We start from the raw sequence: 13538 nt of genomic DNA, 5'->3' as shown, positions 1-13538 counted from the left end.
AGAACGAGCCAGCAGAACTGAGTTGTAAGGCTGTTGCTTTAGGCAATATTCAAGGTCCCATGGCTGTCACTATTAGCGTGTGTCTGATTACAAACTCAGAAACATAGGGAGGGGAGGCCACAGAGGGTACACACCGGGGCCACTGATGTGAAAGGGAGACATCAGGTCATTGCAGTCCAGCAACGGGTCACACGCTGCCACTAAATAGATGCCACGTGACGAAGGTCAAACCATAATAATGCCAGTGAGAATTTGGTTACAGCCTTGCCTGGCTAGATAGATCTCAGGCTAAAAATCACCAGTTTCCTTTTTTTTTTTCCCCCTAATCTTTATAATTTCCTCTAATGCTTTAGTCAAGCTTAGGACCATGAGCCTTCATGGAGCAAAGGGCCATCTGTTAGGTCAGAAATTTGCCAAAGTAAAATATCAATCTGGCTTTTATTGTAACTTAACATTTAAAGGACCCCAAATATTCCAACTGTATTAGCCAAAAATAACTGCATTATTGTGAATCATGGTTCCAAAGGACAGATGTCAGAGATAATCTTTGAAACAAATAACAATGGGACTACCACCAATGAAAAGAAGATATAAAGTAACAGGAATGTTTCTGTAGAATGTGCTTGTGCTAAAAGCAAATGGAAGGAATCATAATCGTCTTATTTGGGGAGGAGAAACATTTAAGAATGTCTTTTTTTCCCAAAGATTTTATTTCTTTCATTATAAGACATATAGGTAAAAACTTGCATATTCTGAAAAAGATAGAAAATGGTAATAAAATGGACATTTTTCCGATTAAGAAATATGTTCATAAATATGCTTTATCAAATGTTAAAATGGTTATTATTTTGCAAAATAACAATAAATAGAGCAGAGCTGTGGGATACAAGGGTCAACCCAAAGTACTGGAAGTTTCACGTTTTGTGTTTTATAAAAATTCAGACCTTCAATTATATTTCAAAATTTGGCATTTTGTACTCGAAGTTATCAATAACTCCGATTTTTAGAATATTCGTCATGGCCCAAGGCTTTAAAACAATGAAACATAAAAGGTAGTTTGACCAAATAGAATTTGATTTAAATAATTTTCCTCTAAACAAAAAACTGTAAGACACAGAAGCAAAGATGTGATTTTTGATCCCCTAAGTGGTACCTGTATCAGTTCCCAATTGTACAAATTTCTGGATCCCCAACTGTGGGCAGGAAACAAAAATTGTTGGCTAAGCTTTAGTTTCCAGCAAGGTCCATCATTTCTTTTCACAGCTTGATGGAGCAATGACAGTCACAATTACGTTGAACCCGGTTCTACAATCCTAGGTCCACAAATAAAAGGTACAGAGAAAGAAATCCTCCCTCCTTTGGATAATCCTTTGACCACTATCCAATATTCTGTCTATGGCCCACTGGCCTCAAATTCATGTATCGGAACACTGGGTGGAATTTTAATAAAGAAAAGTTCTTGTTCTGAGCCTCAATTCTCTACTATCCAGAGGAGAGACGAAACACATGTGAACCCCAAACACATCCTCTAATGAGTCTTGGGTGTTCAAGTAGCAAGGTCAGGCTTTTCCTGTAAATAAATACTGGTTTTACAAAGACCTTCCCTTTCCCATGCATTATGTTGCTCTTGAGGCCAACCAGTTAATTCCCAGCTACAATGGGGGAAGCCATATCTAATAACACTGAAGATGCAATCTAATATAGATTATCAGTCCCAGTGGTGCTCTACGATGTCCATCAGAGGAACATCTGGGGTGACTCTGGGGGCCTAGAGCACAGAGAGGTCATGGCAGGATTTGGACTTGAGCTTGAAAGCCATATTCTTGTTGTTTTTAGCCACGATCTTGCCCCAGAAGCGCCGGGCTTTCCTGGGGATGCTCTCCCTCCTTTTCTGGTAGGCCAGCCGCCTCTCGTTCTTCTCCTTGCTGTCCCGCCGGAGGCGCACCTGCCGCACGATCCCCTCAAACAGCTCCTTCACATTGTGCTGGACGGCCGCTGAGGTCTCAATGAACTTGCAGTCGAACACCACAGCACACGCTCTCCCTTCTGGTGAGGAAAGGAGGGGAGAAGAGAGTCAGAGGAGCTCTGGGGCGCACGGCCGAGCTGGAGAATCCCTGACCTGAAGCTGTCGCCAGGCAGCTATAGGCCAGTCGGGCATGTGATGGGGACACATGTCCTCCTGGGGCACAGAGTGAGGCAGGGTCACAGGAAGATTCCCGCAAGCAGGAGAGGGGGGCGTTAGGGCTGGTCCACCACAAAGGCCCTGTGTGGAGGTCCAAATCCATCAGATACAGTAATGCTAATTCTAACAGTGAAAACCAGAACCCCCATTTATTGCACTTACGATGTTACTTGAAAAATACATTCTCCCTCCCAGAGAGATGAAGAAACTGAGGTGGGGATGATCTTTTAAAAATGGGAGAGAGTAGGGTGCCTGGGTGGCTCAGTCGGTTAAGTGTCTGCCTTTGGCTCAGGTCATGACCCCGGGGTTCTGGGATAAAGCCCTGCACCTGGACCAGGGAGCCTGCTTCTCTCTTCCCTCTGCAGCTGCTGCCCCCCTGCTTGTACTCCCTGTCAAATAAATAAATAAATAAATAAATAAATGTGGGTAAGTTCACACAGCCTGTAAGCAGCAGAAGTGAATCCAGGCCTGCTTCATCCTCACACTCAGATTCTTAATACTTTCTCCTGACTCGGTTTCCCCGAATTGACAAAGAATCCTACTATTTTGCTTTGCTCCCTTAAAAAACAATGTTAAACCTCTAATGAGATATTTTGAAAAACTGTTGGTGATTTCGCAGATGTACAGTTAGAGCAAACTGTATAAACAAGCTCTCCTGGGGCAGCCTCTATGTCAAACATTCCCTTGTGTTCACCGACTGTGTATCCAAGTTTGGTTAGAAAAAGATGATCAGCATAGACAGTCGTCTCCTACAAGTAAGACATTCCCAAGCTAGTTGTATACATTAGGTCTGCATCACGTTGCTTTCCTCCTGAGTGGGGCCTGGCAATATAGTGTTTTATTTTTTACCATTGTACCAAGAACCAAATCTGTATGAGGCCAATAAAATCTCAAGGACCCCGTAAGCACTTGGGGGCCCACCCAGCAAATGGGCGATATCCCAGAAGCATGAAAATGTCTATGTGACACCATCAGATTGATGCCTTCGCTGAAACTTAGGAAGCAAGAGGTAGGGGCAGGAGGCTCTTCCTGGGGTCTCCAGGAAGGAGAGGCAGCCAGAGTAGAATTCTTATTCTCAATGAAACTCCCACCGTTCAGAGTTCCCATCTTTCTTCCATAAAGACACTACTTTTATTTCCCTGAACTCCTAAGAGTTCCCTAAAGAAAAGGACAAGGAGAAAAGGTTGGGGAGTGCCAGCAGATCTCTGAGCATGATCTTTTCCCTAAGGGAATGCCAGGGAGGGGAAACGGGAATCCAGCGAGCAGCCCCCACGGACAAGGGAGCGGCTGTCAGCACAGGGATGATCTGCTGGGAATGCTGGGAGTCGTCTACACAAAACTCCACGGAGCATTTCAGGGAGTCCCTGGTTCCAGCTTCAGGAAAGAAGAAAAGAGCGCCCAGGTGAAGGACAAGCAGGGGACCCCGAGAGGTCACCGTGGTGCTGCCACCACCCCTTACCTGACACAGACACTTCCCGGCACCGCACCAGGTCACTTTTGTTGCCCACCAAAATGATAGGAATGTCCTCGGTCTGCCGGGCCCTGCGGAGCTGGATTCGCAGCTCGGATGCCTTCTCGAAGCTGGCTCGGTCTGTGATGGAGTAGACGATCAGGTAGGCGTCCCCGACTTGCATGCAGTGGTCCTGGAGCCATTCGTTCTCCCCCTGATAAAACGAAAAGAAACTCCCTGAGCTTGGGGCGCAGAGGAGTGGAGGCTGGTGGAGGCTGTTGGAGATGAAGCGTCCTTCGCGAAGAAGCTATATGTGTATCCAAAAGTGTTCACTGCCCGATTCCTCCTACAGCTGGAGTTGATAAAGTATAGTGACTCTTCCAAACCGCATTTCCAATCTCTATCTAATCAACCAAAAATGAACCCTCTCTGACTTCCAACAACTCCCTTTTGCCTTTCCCAACTGACGAAATTTCGAATCCTTCTGTGAGAAGAGGAGGGTCCTCAATCAATAGAAGGTCTAGCACAGAGGCTCAGAAGCCCCCAATCTTTAAAAACCAAATGCTGAAGACTAGTATTAAGAAGGTCAACTTTAGGGGCGCCTGGGTGGCTCAGTGGGTTGAGCCTCTGCCTTCAGCTCGGGTCCTGATCTCAGGGTCCTGGGATCAAGCCCCATGTGGGGCTGTCTGCTCGGCAGGGAGCCTGCTTCCCCTTCTCTCTCTCTTTCTGCCTCTCTACTTGTGATCTCTGTCAAATAAATAAATAAAATCTTAAAAAAAAAAAAGGTCAACTTCATATAATCTGGTTCTATATAGCTTTCAATGATTTTCCATCCTTGTTGGCACTTTCCCTAAAGCAGATGTAAGTTTTTGTCTTTTTTTTTAAATTGAACTAAGGGCAAATCACTGTGACTTGCTTATTATTCAGAGCTTATTCATGAATGACCTCTTTTTGAGAACAGTCTCCTACTTCAGGGGAAAAAAAAAAAAAAGCTAATCAAGAAAATGAGCCCACCTCACCTAGAACACCAAAAAGGACAAGGTCACCCTTGCACCAGCCTGTTGGAAGGCAAGTCCTGAAGGAATTTACGGAGAGCTACGGGCTCTGCATACCTTATTTTCCCACATGTCCAGGAGTATAATTGTCGCGCTTTCCCCATCAACAATCAGTGTTCGCTCGTAGGTATCTTCTGGAAAAGAAAGAACAGGAATATTGGAGTCAGAAAAATAGGCAACACTTTTACATGAGCATCATTAGAAAATTATGCTACAGACTAAGCCTACTAAATATGCAATTAATTATGCAAATATGCAGATACTCACAAAGGTAAATTAGTATTTTTAATCACCTTCGACAACGTTCTATGTACATTCCTCCAGTACCTCCTGAGCAGAACACCTGTGTCCTCTGCATGTGTCTCACTGAGCCACATGAAGTGAAAGGCTTTCGCTTTCACCATTCCTAGACTTTTGTTATAGGAAAACCATTTACAAGGATAAATTCACTGAGAGCTTTTGACTCGGATTCAACGATGCCATGAGAAAACACTAACCACCCAGTGGAACCATAAGCCTCATTCATAAGCCTTATATGGAAATCCACTGTACCTTTCAGTGGGGTGTGACTACTGGACATTCACTGGCAATTTCAGGAGCTCTGGGCTCAGAGACATTTTTCCTGTTTTGAGACATGCAAGAAAAAAACCTTGAGCCTATCCCTGTCTTGGCTAAGGTTTTCTCCCTTAGAAAAAAAAAAAAAACCACGATTCCCTAGGAATAAACAGTCTTATGTTTCCACCGTAAGTACAGCCCAAGTGCGGCCTCCAGCTCCGCGTGGTAATGGAAACTTTCCTCCCGGCACTTAAGCCCAGACTGAGTATAGGTGAAGGGTGAGTGGTGCGAAGGGCAAGAACAGCTCCAGCCCACAGAAATCAGTTGGCGGGGTGGGAGGTAGGGCTGGCTTAGTTACCCGGGATTTTGCAAGGGGGATTCCCATCAATTGCATACAAACAAGCGAGCCCATCCCCACTCTATTTTCACAGTGAGATCTCCTGTTTTGAATTTCATCATTTGAAAATCGTGATTTTCATAATGATTTTTTTTTTTTTTTTTACCATTTTTCTTGCTGTTCCTTTTGCCTGAAATCTGTTCCCTGGAATATCCAAAAGTCTTGAGCCCTTACCTCCTTCCAGGAGAAGTCCTCCCTCACCATCTACTTAAAATTACAGTACATCTCCCCTACTAATATTTCTTACTCCCTTTTGATTTTTCTTCATCATACTTATAGGTACCTAACATGCAATCTGTTTAACTTATTTTATTATTTCCTCTCTCCCCCAGAATGTGAAGGCAGAGATCTGCCTGTGTGCTGTTTACTGCTACACCCACCCCCCACCCCCAGGGCAGTGCTCAGCACACTGCAGGTAGGCAAATACTCATGGAATGAATGGATGAATGAGACCTATAGCACGGGGGATATAAGCACAAGCAAACCTGGTTAGAATCTGGATGCCATCCCTTTTTAAATATGTGGCTCTGGACCACTTAGGTGTTCTGGGCCTCTCTTTCTTCATCTGTGAAATGGGATTAATAACCGTATTCCTGGGCGCCTGGGTGGCTCAGTGGGTTAAGCCGCTGCCTTCGGCTCAGGTCATGATCTCAGGGTCCTGGGATCGAGTCCCGCATCAGGCTCTCTGCTCGGCGGGGAGCCTGCTTCCCCCTCTCTCTCTCTCTCTCTCTGCCTGCCTCTCTGCCTAGTTGTGATTACTCTCTATCAAATAAATAAATAAAATCTTAAAAAAAAAAAAACGTATTCCTGCCTTAAGCCGGCATGACAATTATTAAGCCTGGGCCCAAAGTAGAAAGGCAGTAAATATTAGCTGTTGCCATCACTTGTTCTGATGGAGGAAGGTGGTTCTTGCCATACTTGGCGTTTCCTACTATAGTTAAACCCAGCTTAAAAGCCCAACAGTGGGGAAACTGGAGCATTTCTTGTTTTACAGGAGTAAGGGTCTTATTAAAAGTAAAGCTCCTGGTTTAAATGTTTCTTCATCTAGGAAATGGAAAACAGGGGAGCGAAAGGAAGGAAAACACAGACAAATAAGAAGAAATTAATGAGGGATGGGATGGTTCTGTCTTTCTGTCAGTCTCCCTGCCTCCACAAGGTATCATTCTAATCAATGGTAATGGTGACCCACCGGGGGATTCAGTCTGTTAAGCCCATCCTGTCTGCCATCCACAGTAGGATCACAGTGGGACGCACAATCTGGCTTCCTGCGGAGCAGGACCTCATGACTCAACAGGCATATTTATACAGCCAAATGGAACCCGTCAGAGCCTGAGCAGCACAGAAGGGGGGCTGGCTGACCGCCCCTTGCTACCTTGGACTTCTTCTCTTTTCTCTCAAAGTCTTCCCTGTGCCCAGGAAATCCAAAACAGCACTTTCTCTGTCCTCAGCCTACCCCCTTCCACCCAAAAGTAGGTACAAGGGACTCACCTGGGCCCCCCGCAGTTCAAAGAGATGCATACTACATTGTAATAGCTAGGGGAAAAGCAAACCCAAACTTACCCTTGGTTTGAGAGATACCAGAACATCAACCTAGAGAAAAAGTGGATTAAGGATTACACCTTAAAAAGTAGATGCCTAACTGCTTTGCTGTTCTGGAAGATTCCTGGACCCACCCCTGCCTGAAAATCACTGTGCAGCAAACCCACCCGTCTAAGACAATAAATCTCCCCGCTGCGTCCCTGGATATGCCCCACACCTAGGTTTATATACTGCCTCTGGCTCCCCCGCACATGGATTCTTCAGACACTCAAAGCATCCTGCTTCCTGGCCCTCTGCTAACCAGGAGAGGGCCCTGCCCACACCGTAGAAGCTCTAGTTTCTCTTCCTCCCTTTGTCACTCACTTTTAACCTTCTCAAGGGCTAATCAGGTGGGAGAGGGGAAATAAGAGAGTACGATTCCTAAAGAGTCCACTGAAATTTGCCCTGGGTTGAGATGTGTGGGAAAAGGGTTGAGGCTGATTGGCCTGTAGAGCTTTTCAGTATCCTGGGTCTGAGGAAGACCTCATTTCTCCAGTGCTCTCGATGACATCTGGGGGTGCACCTGCACACTGTGTGTAACAGGAGAGATCATCCTGAGCGGGTGGGACGGAGCTTCAATAACTGAGTGACCATCGCTATCCTGCCTGGATTAGCATACCTTAACCTGTCTTTCATTCGACCCCCACTGACCTCTACCTTCAGTCCAGGATTGGTTCAAATGCTGTGTGGAACGTGCATGGGTGTTCTCTCCCACGCTGGAATGGGCTCCTGCAGGTTCTTGAAAGCTCTGAGGTTCCAACATCCCTCTCCCCCAAAACTCTCAACTGCTCTCAGCTTTCCTAGCCCGGGAGACGCCAAGGAGCCCTGAAGGAACACCTGCTCTAGGAACACGGTCCTCGCCTCCTGCGGCATCTCACGGGGCCCTGGCCAAGGAGAGGAGGAGAGTGGACGGGGCTACAAGCAACCAAGTGCCGGTTTGGGAAGATAAGTCCAGGGAAAGGAAATTCAGAATCGGCTCTAACGTTCAACCCATACTTCTCACATGCCAGGCACAGGGCCACAGGCTTAGTATATGTTCTCTCCTTGACTCCTCTGACGTCCTGTGAAGCAGGGATTGTCCCTGTCTCACTAATGCGGAAGTCTGAGGAGGGTCAGTCCCTTGTGCAAGAGCGCTCAGCTACGTCCGGGTCAAACCGACAGACCGGAGTCCAGGGCCCCCTCCAGACTCTCCGTGTACAGGTGTTGTCCCTTCCCACCCACCCCAGGGCTTCCAAACCCCAGCCATCCTTAGGGTCCAGCTCAGAGACCATCTCTTCCATAAACCCCTTCCTGATTTCCACAGCCAGAAGTAATCCGTTCTCCTCTGATTTCTCACAGCACTGTCCTCGTACCTCTTTCAAGATACTCATCACACCCGATCCTGATGTACAGTTCAGGTGGATCTGTCTCTATGGCACACACTGTAGGCATCTCCAAGGGGAAACCCTAGGCCTCTTTGCACGTCCCCATTGTGACTCACCTAATTCCATGGTATACATTCAGTAACTATTTAGGAATGAATGAAGGGATGAATAAATGAATGGCATTAAATGTGTAGAGAGAGTCATAAGATTATTGCAATATAGCTGTAACAACATCCATCTTTATTTGAAGAAATTCTGATGAGAGTATATTGTATAGAGGATTTTTTTTTTTTAATGGTTAATGTTGAAAAAAGAACGATGTGGGGGCATGCCTTGGAAAACCTTCTTCTCTGGAAACATGAAGCCACTAGTGATCCCAACAGCTGCCTACAGATAAGAGATGTAATCCTAGACAGTATAAATTGAGTTACTCAAAAAGGAAACATCAGAAACGATTGGTCAGCAGAGAAGCTTCTTGCAGAAGATTCTCTGTTTGAGGAGATAAGGAAAGGATTCTCCATCTCCCTCCCCACATTAAACGAAGAGTCCTCCCAAATATTGAAGGCTGCCTTTCCAAATTCCAGGTATGAGTCAGTCTTTTCAACACTCAATGCCAACCGGGATACCACTCTCCAGATAAGAACCACTCCACTCTAATGGACCAACATTTTTGAAAGTCTGCCACCCACTAACTTTTTCAAGACCTCCCTCAAGAGACAAACAAAACTCCTGATTGATCTCTTCCTTCTGTCAATTTCCCAAAACACTTTACTGATACTTCTTAAGGTATTCATCAATTTCACCCTGCTCTGAATTACAGCCACTGACCCTTCACTCCTTCCTGAGAGGGGATACTGCCTCCCACGCATCACTGGGAACCCCAGCCTCGCACAGAGCCAGGCTTGCACCTGATACTAACAGCATGTGGATACTAAACCTGGGAGTCACTGGGCACAGTGAATGCACACACCAGGTCTGACTCCCAGCCATACCATGGGCTGGTTCTATCACCCTGGAAAAGTTACGTGATGTCATAAGCCTCCATTTTTTTTTGCTTGTAATATAGGGATATTAATACAAGATTGGTTCAATTTTTGTATTATCGGTAAAAACTAAGCAGAAGTATTCAGAGTGTCTGGCACATAGCAGGTTCCCTGTCAATGGCAGTGGAAGACCACCACGAAACTAAGATAAAGTCTGGAGCTCTAATTCCAGCTACCCCACTGATTCTAGGTAAGCCACTTGGTATCCCTGGGACTCAGTTTACCCCTATGAGTACAGGAATTTTGTAAGTACCCAAATAAACAGTAGCAGATATAAGGTACCCAAAAAGCGCCTCTCCTGTTGCAAATGTGCATTCTAGATATCCATCCTCCCTCCCCTTCTCCTATACTGACAGTCACCCACCAGCCTGTACAGAGAAAGAAAATCAGCCTTCCGATATGGACCCTATTTCTCCGTGACTCTCATTTAGCTATCGTCCCGGAGAGCCCAGACTGAGGAGAGAAATCAACGTCCTATCAGTGAGTCATCATTTACCATCAGTTCAGAAGCTGCCACGTGAGGCAGTGAACTCCCTGACCCTGGAGACAATCAAGAAGAAATTGTCAGCTGGAAAGGGCTGACAGGAGGGAGGAAGGAGCAGGACTCTGGTGCGTCAAGCAGAGGGCAGAACCAGCTCATCACTAAGGCAGCTCCTTACCCTGGGAGTTTGTGATTCAGCTGTGGGTTGCAAGTGGGAATACTGACAGACCATGCCATCGGGCAAGCACTGGAAGGTTCTTCCCTTATGTCTATAGCTGCAGATAAGGACCTGCAGCTCCCCTAGTCACGTATACTAAGACGGAAGCTTTGGCTGAAAGTCACTGTATGAATACCACTGGTGATCAATTAGGATCCTCATATCATGTTCCAGAATACAGTGCCAGGCTCTACATGTATTTGAGGAACATGTGCATTTTTGTGACTACATCACTTCAAATCCATTTTTGGAAATAGGCGAGTCTTAAACAGTAAATATTTTAAGTGACATTGTACATGGAAAATTATCTTGAAAACCTGTAAGACTCTACAAACACATGTATCACCACTGTTATACTTAACATTTTTTTAATATTGGACTTTTTCAAAATATAGATATTAAACTATACGCTCAAAAGACTCTAATAATTGTGGAAGCTGATGAATCCACCCTAATAGTTTTTCAAATCGGTTTGGTTTTAGGTAAAACCGTGGAAAAAAGCTGTGCCTACACTGAGCTCTTGAAAAGTCCAGCTCAGAGTTGGCAAAAGCCAGAGGTGGGAGCCTGACCCTCTGACTCTGCCTCTTTATCAGTCTACCCCCCCCCCCGCCCCGCCCCCATCCCTGCAGGGCTGGAATCTAAGAAATTCCCTTTCTGGCCCAGGTTCCATCACCGAGCACTTTCTTTTTCTCCTCCTGAGGATCCATGCCAGGGTTTTGCTGGGGCCTCAGCTTCCCAAGCCAGTGCCAAGGACGCATAATTGCTATTCCGAACTCTGCAGATAAACGACACACCCTCTCACTCTTTGGGCCCTCCCCCTTACTCTTTGGGACTGGACCACTGCAGATGGACAGAAGCCCGCTGGGGCTGCGCCACCTACCTCCCAGCACCTCGCAGTCGCTGTCCATGCTGTCATGTATACCTGCAAAGATGTTGGCCAGAGTGGACTTGCCCACCCCCTGCTCCCCTATGAGCACCACCCGGTAGTAGGTGTTCCCCGATTCGGAGGAGATGACTGAGTCTGTGGAGTCAGAGGACCAGCTCCGGCGGCAGTGGTCCTCGGGGGCAGCGGAGTGACGGCTGCGCTGGCTGTACTGGTGGGGCTCTTTCTGGACCATCAGATGCCTGCCGTCCGCCGGGATGCTCCAGCGTTGCTGCTGCGGCTGCATGCCCACAGTGCCTTGGCGCATGGTGACATTATTCAGAGTCATGGTTGGGTCCTGGAGAGCAAAGCAGCCAAGAGATAAGCATTAGTAAGCAGGAGCGAGAGCTCGGGGTGGGAGGGCTCAGCCACACAGTCAGCCATCAGCAATATCTCAGTAAATGCGCGAGACCCAAGTAACCCTGATATAGGAACCCCAAGGAAACTGTCCCCAAATTCAAGAGGCTTTCAACTAGTAGCCAGTTCCTCAGGCAGACTGTCATTGGCAAAAAGAAAAAAGTACCGTGAACATCACCCACTGCCCTCCGGCTTCCTCCATCTTCAAGGAAGCCTTCAGGAAGCCCACTCAGCACTGACACAGAGGCAGCCCGAAGAAACCAGCAGCCTCCAGAGATGGCTTGAAAAGCAACAAGTTAATGGAGCTGGGGACCAGCTGGCCAGGTTAGCTGCTCTTGTCTAAACATGGCTCTTAATTGCACCAGCATCCAGTGGGCTTTTGTGCCTGGATGGGAAACACGTGGCAATGACATCACTCCCTCTGGCTGCCCTGGACAAGCACTTATTGGAACTTCCATGTTTAGTAAAGTCGCCCTGATGCTCTCCAGCTGCCTGAATAAGCTATTATTTGGGGGCAAAAAAAGAATTCCTGTTTGAGGTTTATGCCTCAGTTCTGCTCTTTTGCCCACAGACATCATGTTTCAAAAATCCCAACTCCAAGCCCTGTTGTTCCTGCAGGGAAATGACCGGCTCACAGTACCAACCTATCAAACTGGCAGAGAAAATGCTTCACTCTCATTAAACCACGTCCACTCTGAGAGTTCTTCAATTCAACTCAAGATTCCCACTTTCCTGAGGAAAATCAGAAGGCCAACGACCCTCCTCAATGGCATTAACAACTTTGCCACAACTTTCCCTTTTGCAAGCCTCCATCCCCCTGCACGGAGGTTTGGACTCTCGGGCTAGGAGATAAAGTAGAAGCCTTCTCATTTCTAACAAGCGAGATCATTCGTGAGAGTGAGAAATGCAGACTCCCCTCCCCAGACTCACACCCACACCACACCCCAGCATGCTGGCCACTAACGGGAATGACCAGACGATTTTTGGATCTCATTAAGCCGTTGCCTCAGTTGGCCGGCAGCACTCAAACAATAAGCAAGACGTATCCGTGAGGGCTGCCCTCTGACCGCACAGTCCGCAGGAGGAGGTGACCCTCCTACAGACCTGAACTAAGGAACCTGATGACAATTGGCACCCTTCGCGCCTTAAACTCTGGCCCCCGCCCCCCAATCAGAAAACCACAGCACTGACCACAAGTTACATGGGCTCTTTCTACAACTTGGAAAGTTCTGTGGGCCGGGAACGCCCACTGCCCCCGGCATCGGGAGGACCCTCCCTCCCCAAAGAGCCCGCTTACTTGGCTCGGCCGGGTGGGCGCCGGCGAGTCCGCGGGAGCTGCGTGCGTGAGCGCTGCGATGCCTGGCCGCAGAGCGCCGGGTGCTCGCGCCTTGCCAGCCGTCCGTGCCGCCGCCCGCAGCCGCCGCGGCCCCGCGCTTTATAGCGCACCGGCAGGCCCGCGCCGGGGCTTTTCCGTGACGTCAGCGCCCCCGCCGGGAGGGGGAGGCTCTGCAGCAAACTCGGACGCGCCGCCACTTCGCCGAAACGGTTACTCATGTGACCCCTCTCCCCCTTTTGAAAAATAACGACCGTTCCATCCCGGGCTCCTTCATTTTGCTTTTATTTTCACTAGGCGGGTCCAAGAAGCTGGAAAAATACACGCAGTGCCACTTAATCGCGCTTCCCCGCAGAGCGCTGGCGAGCTGTCGGGACTCAGGATGGAGCAAGAGGCAGGTTGGAGTTGGGACCCCGGCTTTGCCAGAAAAACAGGGATCGGCAGGGTGCGCGCGGAGTCTTTGGCCTCTCGGAGGGGGCCGCAGCCACCTTGCGGGGCCAGGGCTTGTGTTAGCCGCATCTGCTGCCCAGAAAGCTGCCTTTTCCTGCCTCCTGTCACCCTCTCTCTGGAGGACGAGGGAGGAGAACCCCGTACCGCTTCATTT

At 47.9% G+C, this 13538-nt stretch overlaps 1 protein-coding gene across 1 annotated transcript; it reads right to left on the bottom strand.

Moving 5' to 3' along the window:
• Positions 1–464: 464 nt before the first annotated feature.
• On the bottom strand, positions 465–13051 carry GEM (GTP binding protein overexpressed in skeletal muscle). The gene is made up of 5 exons (XM_046027350.1): positions 12899–13051; positions 11203–11542; positions 4745–4821; positions 3642–3846; positions 465–2046 (listed from the first exon to the last, which is right to left on the bottom strand). The coding sequence occupies exons 2-5, from the start codon at positions 11531–11533 to the stop codon at positions 1769–1771; spliced, it is 891 nt and encodes a 296-aa protein (XP_045883306.1). The 5' UTR covers positions 11534–11542; positions 12899–13051; the 3' UTR covers positions 465–1768.
• Between the last annotated feature and the right edge of the window lie 487 nt (positions 13052–13538).

The sequence above is a fragment of the Meles meles genome, chromosome 1, assembly GCF_922984935.1.
Source record: "Meles meles chromosome 1, mMelMel3.1 paternal haplotype, whole genome shotgun sequence".
Taxonomy (NCBI): Eukaryota; Metazoa; Chordata; class Mammalia; order Carnivora; family Mustelidae; genus Meles; species Meles meles.
Note: the sequence above shows the minus strand (reverse complement) of the source record. Positions and strands in the feature narration are given on the sequence as shown.

Bases quoted from the DNA above. Each gene is read 5' to 3' on its own strand.
- GEM (XM_046027350.1), bottom strand. From the start codon at position 11,533: ATGACTCTGAATAATGTCACCATGCGCCAAGGCACTGTGGGCATGCAG. The intron at 4,822-11,202 runs GTAGGTGGCGCA...TTTCTTTTCCAG, and splicing joins CGACTGCGAGGTGCTGGGAG to AAGATACCTACGAGCGAACA. The intron at 2,047-3,641 runs GTAAGGGGTGGT...TTTCCTCACCAG, and splicing joins CCGGGAAGTGTCTGTGTCAG to AAGGGAGAGCGTGTGCTGTG.